Below are 15,494 nucleotides of genomic sequence, written 5' to 3'. Positions count from 1 at the left end.
TATTGACCTGGGTAGATATATTGATTTCTTTCTTGATCTTGAGTCTTACACTCCCTCAGTCCATTGTGCCTTGGATTCAGCTGCAGCTGATGTGGAGGCTGTGAAGTGCTGTAAGAAAAAAGCACTGCGTTTGTGAACTTAATCTTGGAAAACAGATTGCACAGGCTGTCAAGAAGCTAAAGTGAGCTCTCTTACATGCTATGTTTTTGCTGTAGTTGATGAATAATTGATACTAAAATTTTATCTGTCAGTGGCAGAGCACCATGTGTGTCAGCTGCTGGAGCAGACTAACAGTGTGATTCTGTGTTCTTCCTCTGTGCAGCCAGCATGTGTGTTGTAAAGGTGGATGGAACTCCTTATCTGTGTAAAGCTGATGAGGTTGGAGAAATATGTGTGAATTCAGGAGCAACTGGGACAGCATATTTTGGCCTCCTCGGAATCACCAAGAATGTATTTGAGGTTTGGATTTCTTTTTAATTGTTATATTTCTAGTATTTCTTCTTGTAAATAGACTTATTTATTCCTTAAAGGTCTTGTGTGTCTGTGTGTGTTTTATTTTTGGTTTGGTTTTTTAGTTAGTTAGAAAAAAGCCCTGGCCAGGTACACTTTGCTTCATTCATACAATCATTACAAGACATTCTGTCTCTTACAACCAAAAATACCAAGTGTTATCTGCAGTCAGCTGCTTCAATATTCCACAGTCCAGTGTAGTGCCTATGTGAGCATTTAAATTGATCTTTGCTCTAAATTAACACAGTGGTCTTATGTGTAGTTACCTGAAGGCATTTCAATCTTTCTGCCCGTATTTTTCCTTGCAGTGTACCCCATTTCATGTATTCTGGCAGTAAAGGAGTGAAAATCCTTATCAGTCCAGTGAGTGTCTGAATCCTTCTGTGTTCTTCCAGGCCATCCCAGTGACGGCATCTGGCATGCCTGTATCAGACCAGCCCTTCACAAGAACAGGATTGCTTGGCTTTGTGGGTCCTGTAAGTGTGAACCAGCCCTCAGGGCCCTACTTTGTCCTGACTCCCAACTCTAAAGTGGTACCCCTGAATTCAGCAGGACCTTGGGCAGGTGTGGGCACTGACCTCCTATAGATCTTGGAGAGTATTGTTGGCTTGAGTCAGGCATATATTGCCAGGCGTGAGGAGGTTTACCTGCTCTGTTTCTAATCCTCCCTTCCTTTCAGGACTATTTGGTGTTTGTGGTGGGAAAATTGGATGGCTTGATGACAGTTAGTGGCCGCAGGCACAATGCGGACGACGTGGTAGCCACCGCGTTGGCAGTTGAACCCATGAAGTTTGTCTATCGGGGAAGGTGAGTGCATTAAAAACTTCAATGCTGCTGGTTGGGCTTTGTTGCTCTTTTTTTAACCTACAGACAGTCATCAAGTGACACAGCACACACAGGAGCAATGCACGTGAACTCTTTCACGTGTGTTTTTTAGGAAAGTTAGCACTGGGTTATGAATTTGGTTGTTCCTGCTAACTTGAAAGGTAAATATTGACACCCTGCTTCGTGCATAATAGATTTTAAATTACTTTTACACAGTATAAAGGCAGATCTTAAAGTCTCTGTTTAAAACTTACCTCAAAGCTTCTCTTAAGGCTCTCAAAAGAAGCTCATATGCTGGGTGTAAAACACTTTTGTCCCCTGAGCCTTTTGGGTGGCTGAGGGAGGAACTGTGCAGCCTGTTCTAAAGACCAAACCAGGCTGCTGAAGGACCCTCAGAGATAATGTCTTGTATCACCAACCTGAGTGCCCTTCAGTGGTCCATGGCTCAATGTCCTGATGGAGATCAATGACAAGTGGAGTCTCTCAGGGTTCAGACTGCTACCAGTCCAGGCTGAGGCATTATTAATATTTTATCCTAGAAGAGGCAAACCTAAAATTAAGGTAATTCCCCAATGGGAGTTAAGTATTTTTCAGTGCAAGCATCTGGTGGTCAGTAATTTGGCATAGTCGTCTTCCAGAAGGGACATTTTATGTAGGGACTACAAGTCTGGTGTGCATGATGGAGTTCTGTAGGCAAGGCTTGCACAGCCCCTACATGTATGCAGCTTGCCTGTCAGACACGTGCTACATGGGTGACTGCAAATCCACCCGACCCCCAGCAGAAAGCAATTACAGCAAGGAACCCACAGATGTTCTAAATTTTTCTGTGATTTTGTGATGATATGGCATGAATAATGCTTGTGTGTGTGAAGCAGTGCCATGAGAGGTTGCAGCCATTCCCATGTGATGATAAGCCATGCTCTGCTCACCCTGTGTTGCATCCTATCATTCTTCTGTCCTTTGTGTTTTAGGATAGCAGTGTTTTCTGTGCCCGTTTTGCATGATGATCGGATAGTGCTTGTGGCAGAGCAACGCCCTGACGCCTCAGAGGAGGATAGTTTTCAGTGGATGAGCAGGGTTCTACAGGTAGTCAGTCTGTCCTTTTCTCTTTCCAGGTGAATAAGGCTGATGCATGAAATGAGAATATTAGAGCTTTTTTTTTTTTTTCAGGGTTGAGACTTAACAGAATTTTGTAAAAAGTAAAACTTTCTCTCAGAATGTTTTTTTAACTTCCTACTATTAGGATTCTCAATGTCCTAGGGCTGATGGGTTTTGTTTGGGTTAATGCTACATGTCTCTTCTGATTTCATACTGAGAGTTACCTCTGAAAATATTCACAAGTATACTGCCAAGTATCAGAACAGCCCCAAAAGCTTTTTTATCACTAACAGCCTTATTCTAGATCTGCAACAAGAAGTATTAAAAACTTTTTCCCTTAATTGTTTTACTGTATTTTCTTGGGGATGAAGGACAGGAGGAAGGGGAACTGTGGTAGATCTGCATTTGCAGATTTTAGAATTAATCAGTTCTCAGGAAATGAAAAAGGAGAGATCAATTATGGAAGACTCTGGGGACCACTGAAGGGAAGGATCCAGAGAACAACTTAAAGGAAGTTTGCTTTTAAGAATAAGGCAGTTAGATAATAATGGTTTCTGTCTAACTTCAGCCTTCTTATCTTTTTGGAGAGAATATCTGATATTGGGAGAAAATATTTTTGCTTCTCTTTTTCAAAGTGTCATAGCTAAAAGAGACACTTAAGATTTAGGCAGCAAAGATGCTTCCCTCCTAAATTTTGTGAGTTTTATGTTCTACTGCGCTTCTGTGATTGTGCCATACATGCTAAATTTGCTGTGATATAACTTTGGCTTTTGAAAATCTCTGCACTTTTTGCCCACTTTTAAGAGACTTTCCTAATCCCTGATGTGCAGGTGGCATCCCCTTGATAGAGGGCACAAGCAAAGTCCTGGGTCTGCTCCTGCTCCCATTGAAGTCATGGCACAGCTTCTATGAGTTCAGTGAGTGCAGAATTGGACCCTTTATTTGCAAATTGTGGTGCAAGTAAAAATTTTAATGTTATAAATTAATTGAATTCAAATTCTTGCTCTAGCTACATCCCAGTTGATAATGTGGAATGTATGTTTGTTTTTTTTAATTTCTGTGAAGGCAATTGATAGCATTCACCAAGTAGGTGTGTACTGCCTTGCCTTGGTGCCAGCCAACACTTTGCCAAAGGCTCCGCTCGGAGGAATTCATATTTCAGAAACGAAGCAGCGCTTTTTGGAGGGTGCTCTGCATCCTTGTAACGTCTTGATGTGTCCCCACACCTGTGTTACCAACCTGCCCAAGCCTCGGCAGAAACAGCCAGGTGAGGAAACCACAGTATGCTATATGCCTATGTTATATAGGGCACCTGCAGGCTGAATTGTTGCTTGGTCCCTAGGTTGTTTTTCCTCATTTTGCACTGTTCTTTTCAAAATGCAGATGTTGGTCCTGCATCAATGATTGTAGGAAACCTCGTAGCTGGCAAGAGGATCGCACAAGCCTCAGGGAGAGATGTTAGCCAGCTGGAGGACAATGACCAGGCAAGAAAGGTGATACTGGGGTTCTGGTATTATTAAATATTTGAATTAGCTTATTCAGAACAAGAGAAGACCAGGTATGATATTCTGCTGAAAATAAACGTGAGGCACTTTGAGTGAATTTGAGTATCTCCTTTTTCTTCCCTTTCAGTTCCTGTATTTAGCAGATGTTCTTCAGTGGCGAGCTCAGACAACTCCAGATCATCCACTCTTCCTTCTGTTGAATTCCAAGGTAAGATGCGCTTTAGGTCATACTTGGAGATTAAGACCAAAACAAAAGATTATTAGATTCTAAGAAAATTCCTTCTAGAAGTCCTTTCCTGAAATGCTGCAGATGATTTTAATGAAGCAGACAAAAATTGCTAGTTAGTAAGCAGGTTAAATTTTTCCACTTCTGGAATTTTATGTCATATGTTTTATTCCACTTCTGGAATTTCAGTATACATTCTGCCTAGCTTTAAACATTGTGGTAATTGCATTTCCTGCCAGAACACAACTTTTGTCATACTAATGAAAGCCATGATTCTGTCTTCATTCCTGAGCATGAGTGTTAACTGTAAGTCAGAAATGGAGGATTTCCTGATAAGAAGATCTGGAGCCTAAGTAGAGAGCCCTTGGGACAGCTTTGGAGTCAAATTTTTCAGGAGCACTGTCACATCCTGCAGGGGGTACTGATGCCTTGCCCTAGGCTAGGTTCTGCCCTCAAAAAGGATGGCACATAGAGTGACAGAAAGAGCCCAGGGACAAATTGGATCTGCTTTGTGCTGTGCTGTACTGTAGACAGGAGTCTTCCCGAAAGTCCCGCAGCAGTCTTTGGGAAGAGAAGGATTTGTAGGTCTCATTCAGAAGGGGAAAAGAATTTAGGACGTAGTTCAAACTTTCTAACTTTTCTTTTGAGACTGTGCTTTAACAGAAGAAATCTTTCCAACATTGTTATTGTCGAATTGGTTTATTCTCTCAGAGTAAAGGAGATTTTGAGGGAGGTTTCCTAGTGTGAAGCAGCCCTTTCCCAGGTCACTTGGTTCAGTCAGGTTTTACCCTTGACACAGAGATTCTGCAAAAGGAAACACAAAATTTGGGCACAAAGAAATTACCTGTTGGTGAACACCTGTCTTAAATAGCTGAGTCTAATGAGTTACTGTGCTATATGTTGGTTTGTTCACATGTCTCCAGGAGAAACCCTTTTGGTTTTATCCCTTTTCATGTCAATATCCAAGTCACTGAGCTGCTGCTGTTCTGTAAGGTTTCTGCTGTCACTTGTCTCCTGTGCAGGGTACTGTAGCCAGCACTGCCTCATGCATCCAGCTGCACAAGAGGGCAGAGAGAGTGGCAGTCGCGCTGATGGAGAAGGGACGGCTGAACGTTGGTGACCACGTGGCCCTGGTTTACCCTCCAGGTAAAGCAGCACAGAGAGCAAAACCCACAATCACACAGCAAAAGAAAAGAAATTCTGTCCATTAATTGGATTGGAATAATTTTTGCTAGCTCTTAAATGCAAAACATTTTGAACTGGGTGTGGAACAGCCTGTTGATTTGAACAGACACTTGTGACAAATCTTTGTGTCTTAATAATGCAAATCAGTGTGTATTTTGATTTTGGTGAAAGAGTTCAGCCTATTGATCTGATAAAAATGGCTTTAATTTCACAAATATCCTTTCCAGGAGTAGACTTGATAGCAACTTTCTATGGCTGTTTGTACGCTGGCTGTGTTCCCATCACTGTCCGCCCGCCTCATCCACAGAACCTTGCTACCACTCTGCCCACTGTCAAAATGATTGTAGAGGTAGGTATGAGACATTCCTCTCCTCGTGCTTTTGGGGAGTGATGAGTGGCTGATGCAGCCTGATGAATTGCTTTGCCACAGTCAGTGTAAAATAAGCTACAAAATAAATATTCAATGTGCTGTGGCTGATTCAGTAATGACTTCTTCAGAATCTCATTTAAGATGGTCTTTTTATTGTCATGATTTATTTTGCTTTGTTTCCAATTACTGTCTTCATCTCTTCATCTTACTGGTTATCTCATCTGGATGCATGTGACATGACTTTGAGCATGAACTCCCTGGTTTTATCAATGGTCTTAATGCTTTGCTTTTTGCAGGTCAGTAAGTCTGCATGTATATTGACCACCCAAGCTATAATGAAACTACTCAGGTCCAAGGAGGCTGCAGCAGCTGTAGATATTAAAACATGGCCCACTATTTTGGATACAGGTACAGTAGCCAAAATGGAAAGAGTTTGAAAAGTGATATATTTATTTTGCTACACCACAACTACCTGTCTGAGTGGATGTATTGTGCATTGCATTAAAATAGCTGTCCAGAAACTATAGGGAGGATCTGATGATAATGCTGTAAAGATACATTTTTTGTCCTATGCCTGTTTCCCAAAATAATATGGTACTTCCCCTCTACTTCTGTATTTTAAATAGATGATATGCCTAAAAAGAAGCTGGCTAGTATTTTCAGACCTACATCTCCAGATATGTTGGCATACTTGGACTTCAGTGTGTCTACTACTGGTATATTAGCAGGAGTAAAGGTACAGTAACAAGAGATATCATGTTTTATTCCTTTACCTTTACAAAGAAATCTGTAAACCCCTGAGAGGTCCTGTTTTCCTCTTGCAGATGTCACATGCAGCTACAAGTGCCTTATGTCGCTCGATAAAGCTCCAGTGTGAGCTGTACCCATCCCGACAGATTGCCATCTGCCTGGACCCCTACTGTGGCTTGGGCTTTGCACTGTGGTGCTTGTGCAGGTATGGCTCTGGAGCTCTGGGTCTCCTCACGTGTGCACAGCCTTCTCTAGAACCTCTGGGAATGGGTATGGGTGAAACTGTCAAAAAAAACCCAAATTAACCTTTTTATCGGTAGTTTAAAAAACACCTTTTGTGGTGAGAAAAGTCAGTTAGTTACTGGGGTAACTTCAGGTTTGCAAGTGGAATTAATTGCATACCAAATTCAAGGAAGAAAAAAAAAAAAAAGGACTTCACTGTCTGTTTCACATTGATTAAATAAATCCTTTTAAACTATTTTGAGATTAAACCATGTGTTTTGACAAGACCTTTAAGGTGTTCACTGTAAGATTGGTATGCAGTAAGAAATACTGCTAAAGGAAGCAGTTAAATGTTTCTTAAAATTAGTGAGTCTTGTCTTGATTCAACCAGATACCTACTCTAATGCAGCACATTTCACAAAGCTGCAATTTTTTTTTGCCATTTAAAACATGCCATATGCATTAATTAATTGAATTTTCATGTTCCTATTGCTTCCTCTCCCCAGCATATATTCAGGTCACCAGTCCATCCTGGTGCCTCCTCTGGAGCTGGAGAGCAACGTGTCTCTGTGGCTGTCTGCTGTCAGCCAGTACAAAGTGCGTGTCACCTTCTGCTCCTACTCTGTGATGGAGATATGCACCAAAGGCCTTGGGACACAGACTGATGTTCTCCGAGTGAGTGGGCTTCATTTTTCCACATAATGACATAAACATACATGTGTCTTTCTGAAAATACTTCATTTTGGCTTGGAGAATATGAGGTTTTAAGTGTTCCCATGAGAGCCTTCCATTATGACTTGATTTCTGGGAAGTGTTGAGATTGCTGGAAGATTCAGTTTCCATGTTTCTGGTGGAGGAAAAAAAAGTCTTATATTTTCTGGTTTAGTTATTTGTGCAACCTCTGCTGTTGGATGTTTTTGAGATTTTAGGCAAAATATATAGCAAGCCTATCAACTTGTTTGTGTCTGAGACAAGAAAAAAACCCAACACCAAACAAAAAAAATCCCAGATAAATCATACACCAAGAGAAGGAAAAATCCCAAAGCCCCACCAAACACAAAAAACCTCACCCAAAACAGCCAAAAGAAAAAGCCCTCCAAAACTCAGCAAGTCTCACTTACTTTCAGATATCACTTGATATCAAGTGTGTTAAGTTCTAAAATGGATATAATCTTCTCTGTCCTGGAAGTGTTCCAGGCCAGGTTGGATGGGGCTTGGAGCAGGCTGCTCTAGAGGAAGGTGTCCCTGCCCATACAGAGGGATTGAAATGAGATGAGCTTTGAAGTCCCTTTCTTCCCACTCAAAGCATATGCTGTATGATTCTTTGATTCCTAACAACATCAGTTACACTCTAATGCATCTATTTCTTTTTGAGGGAAATCTATCAACTCAGACTCAGTTTCCTTAAAGAGGAAGGAGCATTCCCACAGCTGTAGTAACTCAGCTGCCCAGGACTTCCACTGGGAATGTGTGGCAGCTCCTTCACAAAAACGTGGTTGTATTGTGTGCTGTCAATAAAGACAAAAAAATCTTGTTCCGCTGGACCTCGCCAAAGGAAATCCTGGCTCACAGCCAGTTGCTCCAGGTTCACATTCACATTGAGAGGAGCTGATGATGTCTGGGACACCTAAAATGTGCAGTGCTAGGAGCCAGCAGGTCTCTGGCGAGCCGAGCCCTGTGGCAAAATGGCATTTTGAGAGTTTTTCAGCTCAAAATGCTGAGAGACCGTGTTGCAGCTACACGATGTTTGTAGTGTTAAAACAGTTTGTGTCTTATTCTAGTGCTTTTGAAGCCATTCTGTTGCACAAACAAAACAGTTTATTTCTAGAATAGAAACAATTTCTAGAATTGCTGCCTTTGAAGTTACAGTGTTTGTTCTGTGCCCCTGCCCTCCCAGATGAAGGGGGTTAACCTGTCCTGCGTGCGCACCTGCATGGTGGTGGCAGAGGAGAGACCGAGGATCGCCCTCACCCAGTCTTTCTCCAAGTTGTTCAAAGACCTGGGCCTGTCTGCTCGTGCAGTGAGCACCACCTTTGGGTGCAGGGTCAACGTAGCAATTTGCTTACAGGTGAGATTAAACTGCTTGTTCCTTACACAGAATCTCTGGAGACTTGGTAGGAAATCATGTTCAGGTGAATAGATTTCTTTTTCTAATGAACTAGAGCTCCATTGCTTGCTTGCTTGCTTCATCACCAAGTTAAATTAAGCTTTTAAATAAGATTTTAATATTATGTTGATTATGATAATTTCATTTTTCTGTACTAATTGACCAATTGGTTTGCTTTTCTGATCCAGAGGGTCAGTACTAAGAAACTTGTTTCCTTCCTACTATGCAGGAGAAGTATTAAATAAACAGTTTCCTATTCATAAATATTGCATGTTACAAGCAATGCTTTTTCAGCTTTTGTGTGATTCAGATTTTGTCTTATTTTGTATAATGTGATATAGGGGGCACGTGGATTTAGTATGTGTAATTGTAAATATAATTTCCAATTTTATTGGTGTGGATTACACTTAATAAAATAGGATTCTATGGAAATTGCTACTGTACTTCTGCAAAACTTTGTTTTTTCTTTTTTTTTCCTTCCTGGTGCCCACTAGATGAAGAAAAGCCTTTTTAGCTCTCAGTGTTCTAGGTTTCCTGCAAGAGAGATATTCTGGGACATGAGTTACTTAAATATATTGCCATTCACAATTGTTTCCTTAGTTTCTATAGTTTCTTTCACAATTAAAGGAGAAAGAATTTTTAACAAGACCAAGCTAAATGGTTATAAAGAAATGTCAGAGTGATTTTATAAATCAGTAGGTGGAAAAACAGGAAGCATATACGTGAAATCAAGATGACTGCAAATTAAGATTTTAACATTGAATAAAGCTGCCAAGTGTGAAAGAATAGCTTTCCAAATTGTCTGTGTGAATAAAAATTTCAAAAGCCAGTTTGGGATAAAGGGGTGAGAAACAGTTTTTCTGCACAATACTGAATGGCAACAGAAAAAGTACTCCAAAAAAACCCACTGTGGAATACAGGACTGCTGGGCAGTTAAGCTTCCCCTTCATTTTATGCCTTTTTCATCTCTGTCTTCTATTCTTGAGACCCTTTTTAGTGGGAGGGGGTTTTCTGCCCCTTTTCCTCCATTCTTCCAAAGTGATACCTCCATTAGACTTTTAAAATTGGATTTAAATGAATGTTAATGAATGACCAAACTTCTGATACAAATTAGCAGGCTAAATAAATGTCTTCCAGCCCTGCTAAACTGGTTCACTGAGGTGTTTCTGAAGCTGCAAACAGTCTTACAGAGGGAGAAGGGGTTTAGTATAAAGCAATGTATGAGTTGCTGTAGCTTTCTTTTGTTCCGTGATCTGAGATTTGCATGTTTCCAAAAGAACTACCTAAAAGTGCCAAGCTCTTAAGTAATCTGAAATGGAAATTTTCTTTTCATTCTAAAACAGTGTAAGTTTTGTTTTCTGTCTTACTGTGTGTATCTTATGTTTCCAGTGCCTCTTTGTTTGTATTTTCTTTTTTTCCCCTTTCTCTCTGTTTCCCACACTTTGATGGCCTCTGTTACTTCTGTTTGTGGTCCTGCTGTCAGCCAAACAGGCTGGGCAAGCTGGCTGAACAGGTATAGTGATGCATGTGTGCTTGTCACATCCTAAACTCCATCTGCTTCTGCAGTGTTAGGGACTAGGCTCACATAGGTTTGTGCTTACATCCTTTTGCACTGGCTGTGTGGGTTATAGAGCAGGTGCTTACTTAAATAAAATCCTAAAAGCTGAATTTTAAATCTAAAAATTCTGCAAACTTAGACTTACCTGTACTTACATACTTCACCTGTGCATTCATTGACTGATTCTACAGAAAGCAAAGGCTCAACAGTAGTCACTGTAGAAAGGGGGGCTACTTTATTTATTGGACATTAGGGAAGTGCTTTGTAAGTGTCAGTAAGTAAGAGAAAATTTTGTGAATTTATGTAGCTGTGAGAATGAAAGCAGGGTGTTGTGGCTTCTGTTGAATTTGTTTCTTCCTCCTTATTCTTAGGGAACAGCAGGACCAGATCCAACAACAGTCTATGTAGATATGAGAGCACTTCGACATGACAGGTACAGTCTGTGTTAAAGCATTAACTCTTCAATGGCTGTGGAGAAGAAACTTCACCCTCATTGCATTGGTTTGTTGAATTATCCTTGGCAGCAGCCAGCTGACTCCCTGCCATATTACCATACTATATCCCTGTGCTGTGCAATTCCAAGAAATCTGCTCCCTAACAATCCTTTAGGTAGTGGAACTAGCACAGTTAGAATCTCCTTTAGGGTTTTTTTTTTTCTTCCTTCAAACCAAAACAACTCTGTTCCTCAGCCTTCCCTGAGTGGCAAACAAAACATAGCAGAAACTCTGCAGCCATAGCAGGAGCCATGGGGTGTACTGGCAGGCACAGGATGCTGGGTTGATGTGTAATGAAAGAGCCCAAAGCAGAGGCAGAAGGCAGCGGGGCTGGGCAGTGACAGCTGGGGCTGGGCAGTGGCAGTCAGGGCTGGGCAGTGGCAGTGGGGCTGGGCAGTGACAGCGGGGCTGGGCAGTGGCAGTCAGGGCTGGGCAGTGGCAGTGGGGCTGGGCAGTGGCAGTCAGGGCTGGGCAGTGGCAGTGGGGCTGGGCAGTGGCAGTCAGGGCTGGGCAGGGGCAGCGGGGCTGGGCAGGGCTGGGCAGTGGCAGTGGGGCTGGGCAGTGGCAGTGGGGCTGGGCAGTGGCAGTCGGGGCTGGGCAGTGGCAGCAGAGCTGGGCAGTGGCAGCAGAGCTGGGCAGGGGCTGGGCAGTGGCAGTGGGGCTGGGCAGTGGCAGTGGGGCTGGGCAGTGGCAGTGGGGCTGGGCAGTGGCAGTCAGGGCTGGGCAGTGACAGTCAGGGCTGGGCAGTGGCAGTCAGGGCTGGGCAGTGGCAGTGGGGCTGGGCAGTGGCAGTCAGGGCTGGGCAGTGGCAGTGGGGCTGGGCAGTGGCTGGGCAGTGACAGTCAGGGCTGGGCAGTGACAGTGGGGCTGGGCAGTGGCTGGGCAGTGACAGTCAGGGCTGGGCAGTGGCAGGGCTGGGCAGTGGCAGTCAGGGCTGGGCAGTGACAGTGGGGCTGGGCAGTGACAGTCAGGGCTGGGCAGTGGCAGTGGGGCTGGGCAGTGGCAGTCAGGGCTGGGCAGTGGCAGTCGGGCTCCTGCAAGCAGCCAGGAGAGGCTCCCTCAGAGTGGGGAGGGGCTCAGGTCCCAGGTTTTCCCCTGAGGCACCCGAGTAGATGGTGAGGGTCCTCTCCAGTGTGATTGGGTGTTACTGAGGTCCCAGTTCATTGACTGCTCTTTGGAACAAAGGCTCACCCGTGGTGGAAGCAGTAAAAGGCAGAACTCCAAGGTGGCAGCAAATTTTTCCCACAGCAACAGCAGACCAGTGGTTCTCTCTGATCCGAGGGCAAGAGAAGAGCCAAGCCCAGCTCCTCACCCCACAACCAAAATCTCTTGGTATCTCTGCCCTTCCCAAGAGAAAGCCCCTCAGCTACAAGAGTGCAGCCAGCTGCACTTTTCCCCCTCCTCCTTGGCTACATCTTCTGTCTCTCTTAAATACAGTCATTATCATCTCTTAAGCAGCAGATGGGAGAAAATTCCCTGAGAGAAAAAGAAAAAAAAAAAAGAAGAAGAAAAAAAATTCTAATCTCCAGCAGTTCTTAAAGCCTTGTACAAATGTATTCCTCTTATTTTCTCAGGGTGCGTTTGGTAGAGAGAGGTTCTCCACACAGTCTGCCACTTATGGAGTCTGGGAAGGTAAGAGACGGAGTGTCATCCTCCTCACAGAATCAGAGTGGTGTGGGTTGGAAAGGACTTTAAAGCTCATCTCATTCCAGTCCCTGTCTGCCGTGGTGCGGGGACACCTTCCACTATCCCAGGTTGCTCCAAGTTCCTGCTCTTGGACGCTTCCAGGGCTGAGGTAGCCACAGCCCTCTCTGGATAACCTTTACCAGCCAGGGGAGAATTCTTCCCAACATCTACTCTAAAACTCCTGTTTCAGTTTAAAGCCATTATGACACTCGTTATGTCCTCATGGCCCTCACCTGGGTGGGGAGCTGTATCACCTGGATCTCATTAAAGAACATGTGGGATGAGATTGGCTAATCAGAATGTGTCCAGGAGAACAGGTTGTGACTGAGTAGTTAAGTGAAGCCAGGTGCATGACATGAAGCAATAGGATAAATTGCTGCCACCAAAACAAATCTGAGGCATTCATATGGAAGGCATTTTCTAGGTGTGAAACCAACACTGAAGCTGCAAAATGGCTGCTCAGAGTTAGAATTATTTAACAAGTTAAATAACTGTAGTAGTAAGAGATGGTTGGTGTCTGTGGTGCAGAAAGGAGTAGAAAGGGAAGCAGAGACTGTTGACTTCTGATTAACTTTTCTTTTGATGAATTCATTTTCTTAAATTCTGTTTGCTTCTTATTTGAGATTCTTCCGGGAGTAAAGGTCATCATAGCACACACAGAAACCAAGGGACCTCTGGGAGACTCGCATTTAGGAGAGGTAAAGGTTTGGTACTGTTGTACTGTGTGTGTGGGCAGTGGCGTGATCCATCGACACCTCCTGTTAGATAAATGCCTTCCTTCCCCTGAGTGGGACGTCAGTGAACCCCACAGAGAGCTGCACTGTGTGCATTCCTGCACATGTGGCTGCACAGCACCAGGTGACACCAGGGCACTAGTCTGTGTCTGCCCAGCAGCTAGAACAGGTAGGGATGTACTCCCATCAGTGGGCAGCAGCAGTAGGTAATTTGCTGCTTGGTTTGACCTTTGTTTTATAAGTATCTTTGGTTGTGTAATAAGATGCCCAGCTAATTGGTTAGCAGGTGTTCCTTTCCAGTAAGCCAAATGCCTGGTTGATTTTTTTATGGCCTTTACCATCCCCCAATTACATGCATATAAAACTCCTTTTCTCTGGTCACAAGTTAATGCTTTCAATAAAACTGGCATTTTGGAGTAGTCAAAATTGTCATTGAAACAGATCTTTTAAATCAATTAACGATGCTGTCTGTGTCTGGCAAAATAACCTATGTTCATTGCAGTTTGGATTTGGTTTATCCCCTAGATATGGGTGAGTAGCCCGCACAATGCTACTGGTTACTACACGGTGTATGGAGAAGAAGCACTGCACGCCGATCACTTTACTGCTCGCCTGAGTTTTGGGGACACTCAAACCGTGTGGGCTCGCACCGGCTACCTGGGCTTCCTGCGCAGGACAGAGCTGACGGACGCCAGCGGAGGTGAGGGGAAGCACCTGGACTACAGGGCCACTGCTGTGAGGCTCCTTGGGGAAGCTGAGCCAGCAAAGATCGGTCTCTCCAGCAAGTTTATGCTGACTTCCCTCACAGAAGAGTCATGAATTAAGGAGGCGATGTTATATCATTCAGCAGGTTCAGGACGTGCACAGACACCAGTGATTTTGCAGTCTTTCAGAAGTTAAAGGTCTAGAGGAGAAACTTTCCAATATAGGAAATAAATTGTTAATCTTGGGAGTTTTTTGATGTTAGCCAAGATGTCTAAATTTGGGAAGAGTTTATCTTCCATCTGCTCCATTTGTATACAGAATACAAAGCAGATACAGCTCTTGATTTTCATCTATGTAAAGAAATAAATCTCTGAACATTCTAAGGAAAGGAGTTTGAACACTTGTAACTTAGTAACAAATGTATATTGCTGGTTTTCTGTGATAGGACTTAAATGAATGGTGTCTACATGAGTAGTGTCAGTGTCCTGACTGCTGCCACTGAATAATAATAGCAAGTTTTTGTGCTTTGTAGCTTTCTGAAAAATCACATATCACAGAGATTTTTATCACCATGGAACAATGTCAGTTGTCCTTTAGTTTTTAAGAGACTTTGGGCAGTGAATTTACAGTATACATGAAATACAACTTCCCAGCATGATTTTCACCTCCAGTAACACAACTGAGCAAGACTATAAAATAGTTAACAAAGCAAAATTGAACTGAGCAGAGTTACAAGTGTGAATGTGGAGAGTGTGTCCTTCAGATAGGGTCTAGGAGAGCTTTGCGTATTTAACCTGGCAAAGCTGGGGCTGGGAGAGGAGAAAGTTATTACTGTGTAAACTGTGGCATCTTAAGAAACTGAGTAGAATTTTGCTGGCAGGAGTGGGCATAAGCTGGTGTTAAAAAGAAGGAAAATAAGTTAATTTTGGAAATTGGAAAAGTGGTTGTGTCGATCAGAGAAGAAAAGTGCTCTAGTAAGAGCAGTGGAACAAAAAGATGTTTTAATGGTGGATTTTGCTTGGGTTTATGAACAGAGGTTGCATTATATGAGAGAAAGGGCAGAACTGGATGACCCAGAAATTCTTTTCATTGTGGCTTCAATTGCTTGGAGTCATAGGCAGAAGTGCTACATGACCTCTTAATTCTCTCAAATGCTAGAGCTTGCATTAGAGACTCTTTCCCCTAGGAAGCACTGGGAACATCTTAGAATGTCAGGAATAAGCACATACAAGTGACTGTGTTTGTCGTGTAGATGTGATGATGTTGAAATGTGTGTGCTGTATTGCAGAGAGGCACGATGCCTTGTATGTGGTGGGCTCTTTGGATGAAACACTGGAGCTCAGAGGAATGAGGTACCACCCCATCGACATAGAAACCTCTGTAATCAGGGCACATAAAAGCATTGCAGAATGGTAAGAACCACAGCCTTATTCTTCTGTATCATTTTATTTCTTCTAAAGCAGAAGAACTTATAACTTCTTTTGCAGTGTCGGAATGTACGCGTGTGGGTGTGGTAAAC

General features: G+C 43.2%; 1 protein-coding gene across 3 annotated transcripts in view; it reads left to right on the top strand.

The window, feature by feature from the left end:
* The window catches only part of DIP2A (disco interacting protein 2 homolog A), a 79,796-nt gene that overhangs the window by 62,092 nt on the left and 2,210 nt on the right, over positions 1–15,494 (top strand). Inside the window, exons 19-38 of one of the 3 annotated variants that reach the window (XM_053947905.1) lie at positions 323–459; positions 906–986; positions 1,190–1,317; positions 2,307–2,421; positions 3,499–3,700; positions 3,817–3,926; positions 4,066–4,146; positions 5,187–5,310; positions 5,577–5,698; positions 6,016–6,127; positions 6,346–6,455; positions 6,544–6,674; positions 7,198–7,366; positions 8,589–8,759; positions 10,282–10,311; positions 10,728–10,789; positions 12,425–12,482; positions 13,160–13,234; positions 13,796–13,970; positions 15,264–15,387. In XM_053947905.1, coding sequence (XP_053803880.1) covers positions 323–459; positions 906–986; positions 1,190–1,317; positions 2,307–2,421; positions 3,499–3,700; positions 3,817–3,926; positions 4,066–4,146; positions 5,187–5,310; positions 5,577–5,698; positions 6,016–6,127; positions 6,346–6,455; positions 6,544–6,674; positions 7,198–7,366; positions 8,589–8,759; positions 10,282–10,311; positions 10,728–10,789; positions 12,425–12,482; positions 13,160–13,234; positions 13,796–13,970; positions 15,264–15,387 — 2,317 coding nt within the window. Of the gene's footprint in view, positions 1–322; positions 460–905; positions 987–1,189; positions 1,318–2,306; positions 2,422–3,263; positions 3,351–3,498; positions 3,701–3,816; positions 3,927–4,065; positions 4,147–5,186; positions 5,311–5,576; positions 5,699–6,015; positions 6,128–6,345; positions 6,456–6,543; positions 6,675–7,197; positions 7,367–8,588; positions 8,760–10,281; positions 10,312–10,727; positions 10,790–12,424; positions 12,483–13,159; positions 13,235–13,795; positions 13,971–15,263; positions 15,388–15,494 lie in introns of those variants that run through there. The other 2 variants (XM_053947906.1, XR_008431872.1) reach the window with 2 other exon arrangements.

The sequence above is a fragment of the Vidua chalybeata genome, chromosome 7 (assembly GCF_026979565.1).
Source record: "Vidua chalybeata isolate OUT-0048 chromosome 7, bVidCha1 merged haplotype, whole genome shotgun sequence".
Classification (NCBI taxonomy): Eukaryota; Metazoa; Chordata; class Aves; order Passeriformes; family Viduidae; genus Vidua; species Vidua chalybeata.
The sequence above is the reverse complement of the archived record's forward strand: the minus strand, read 5'-3'. Positions and strand labels throughout refer to the sequence as shown.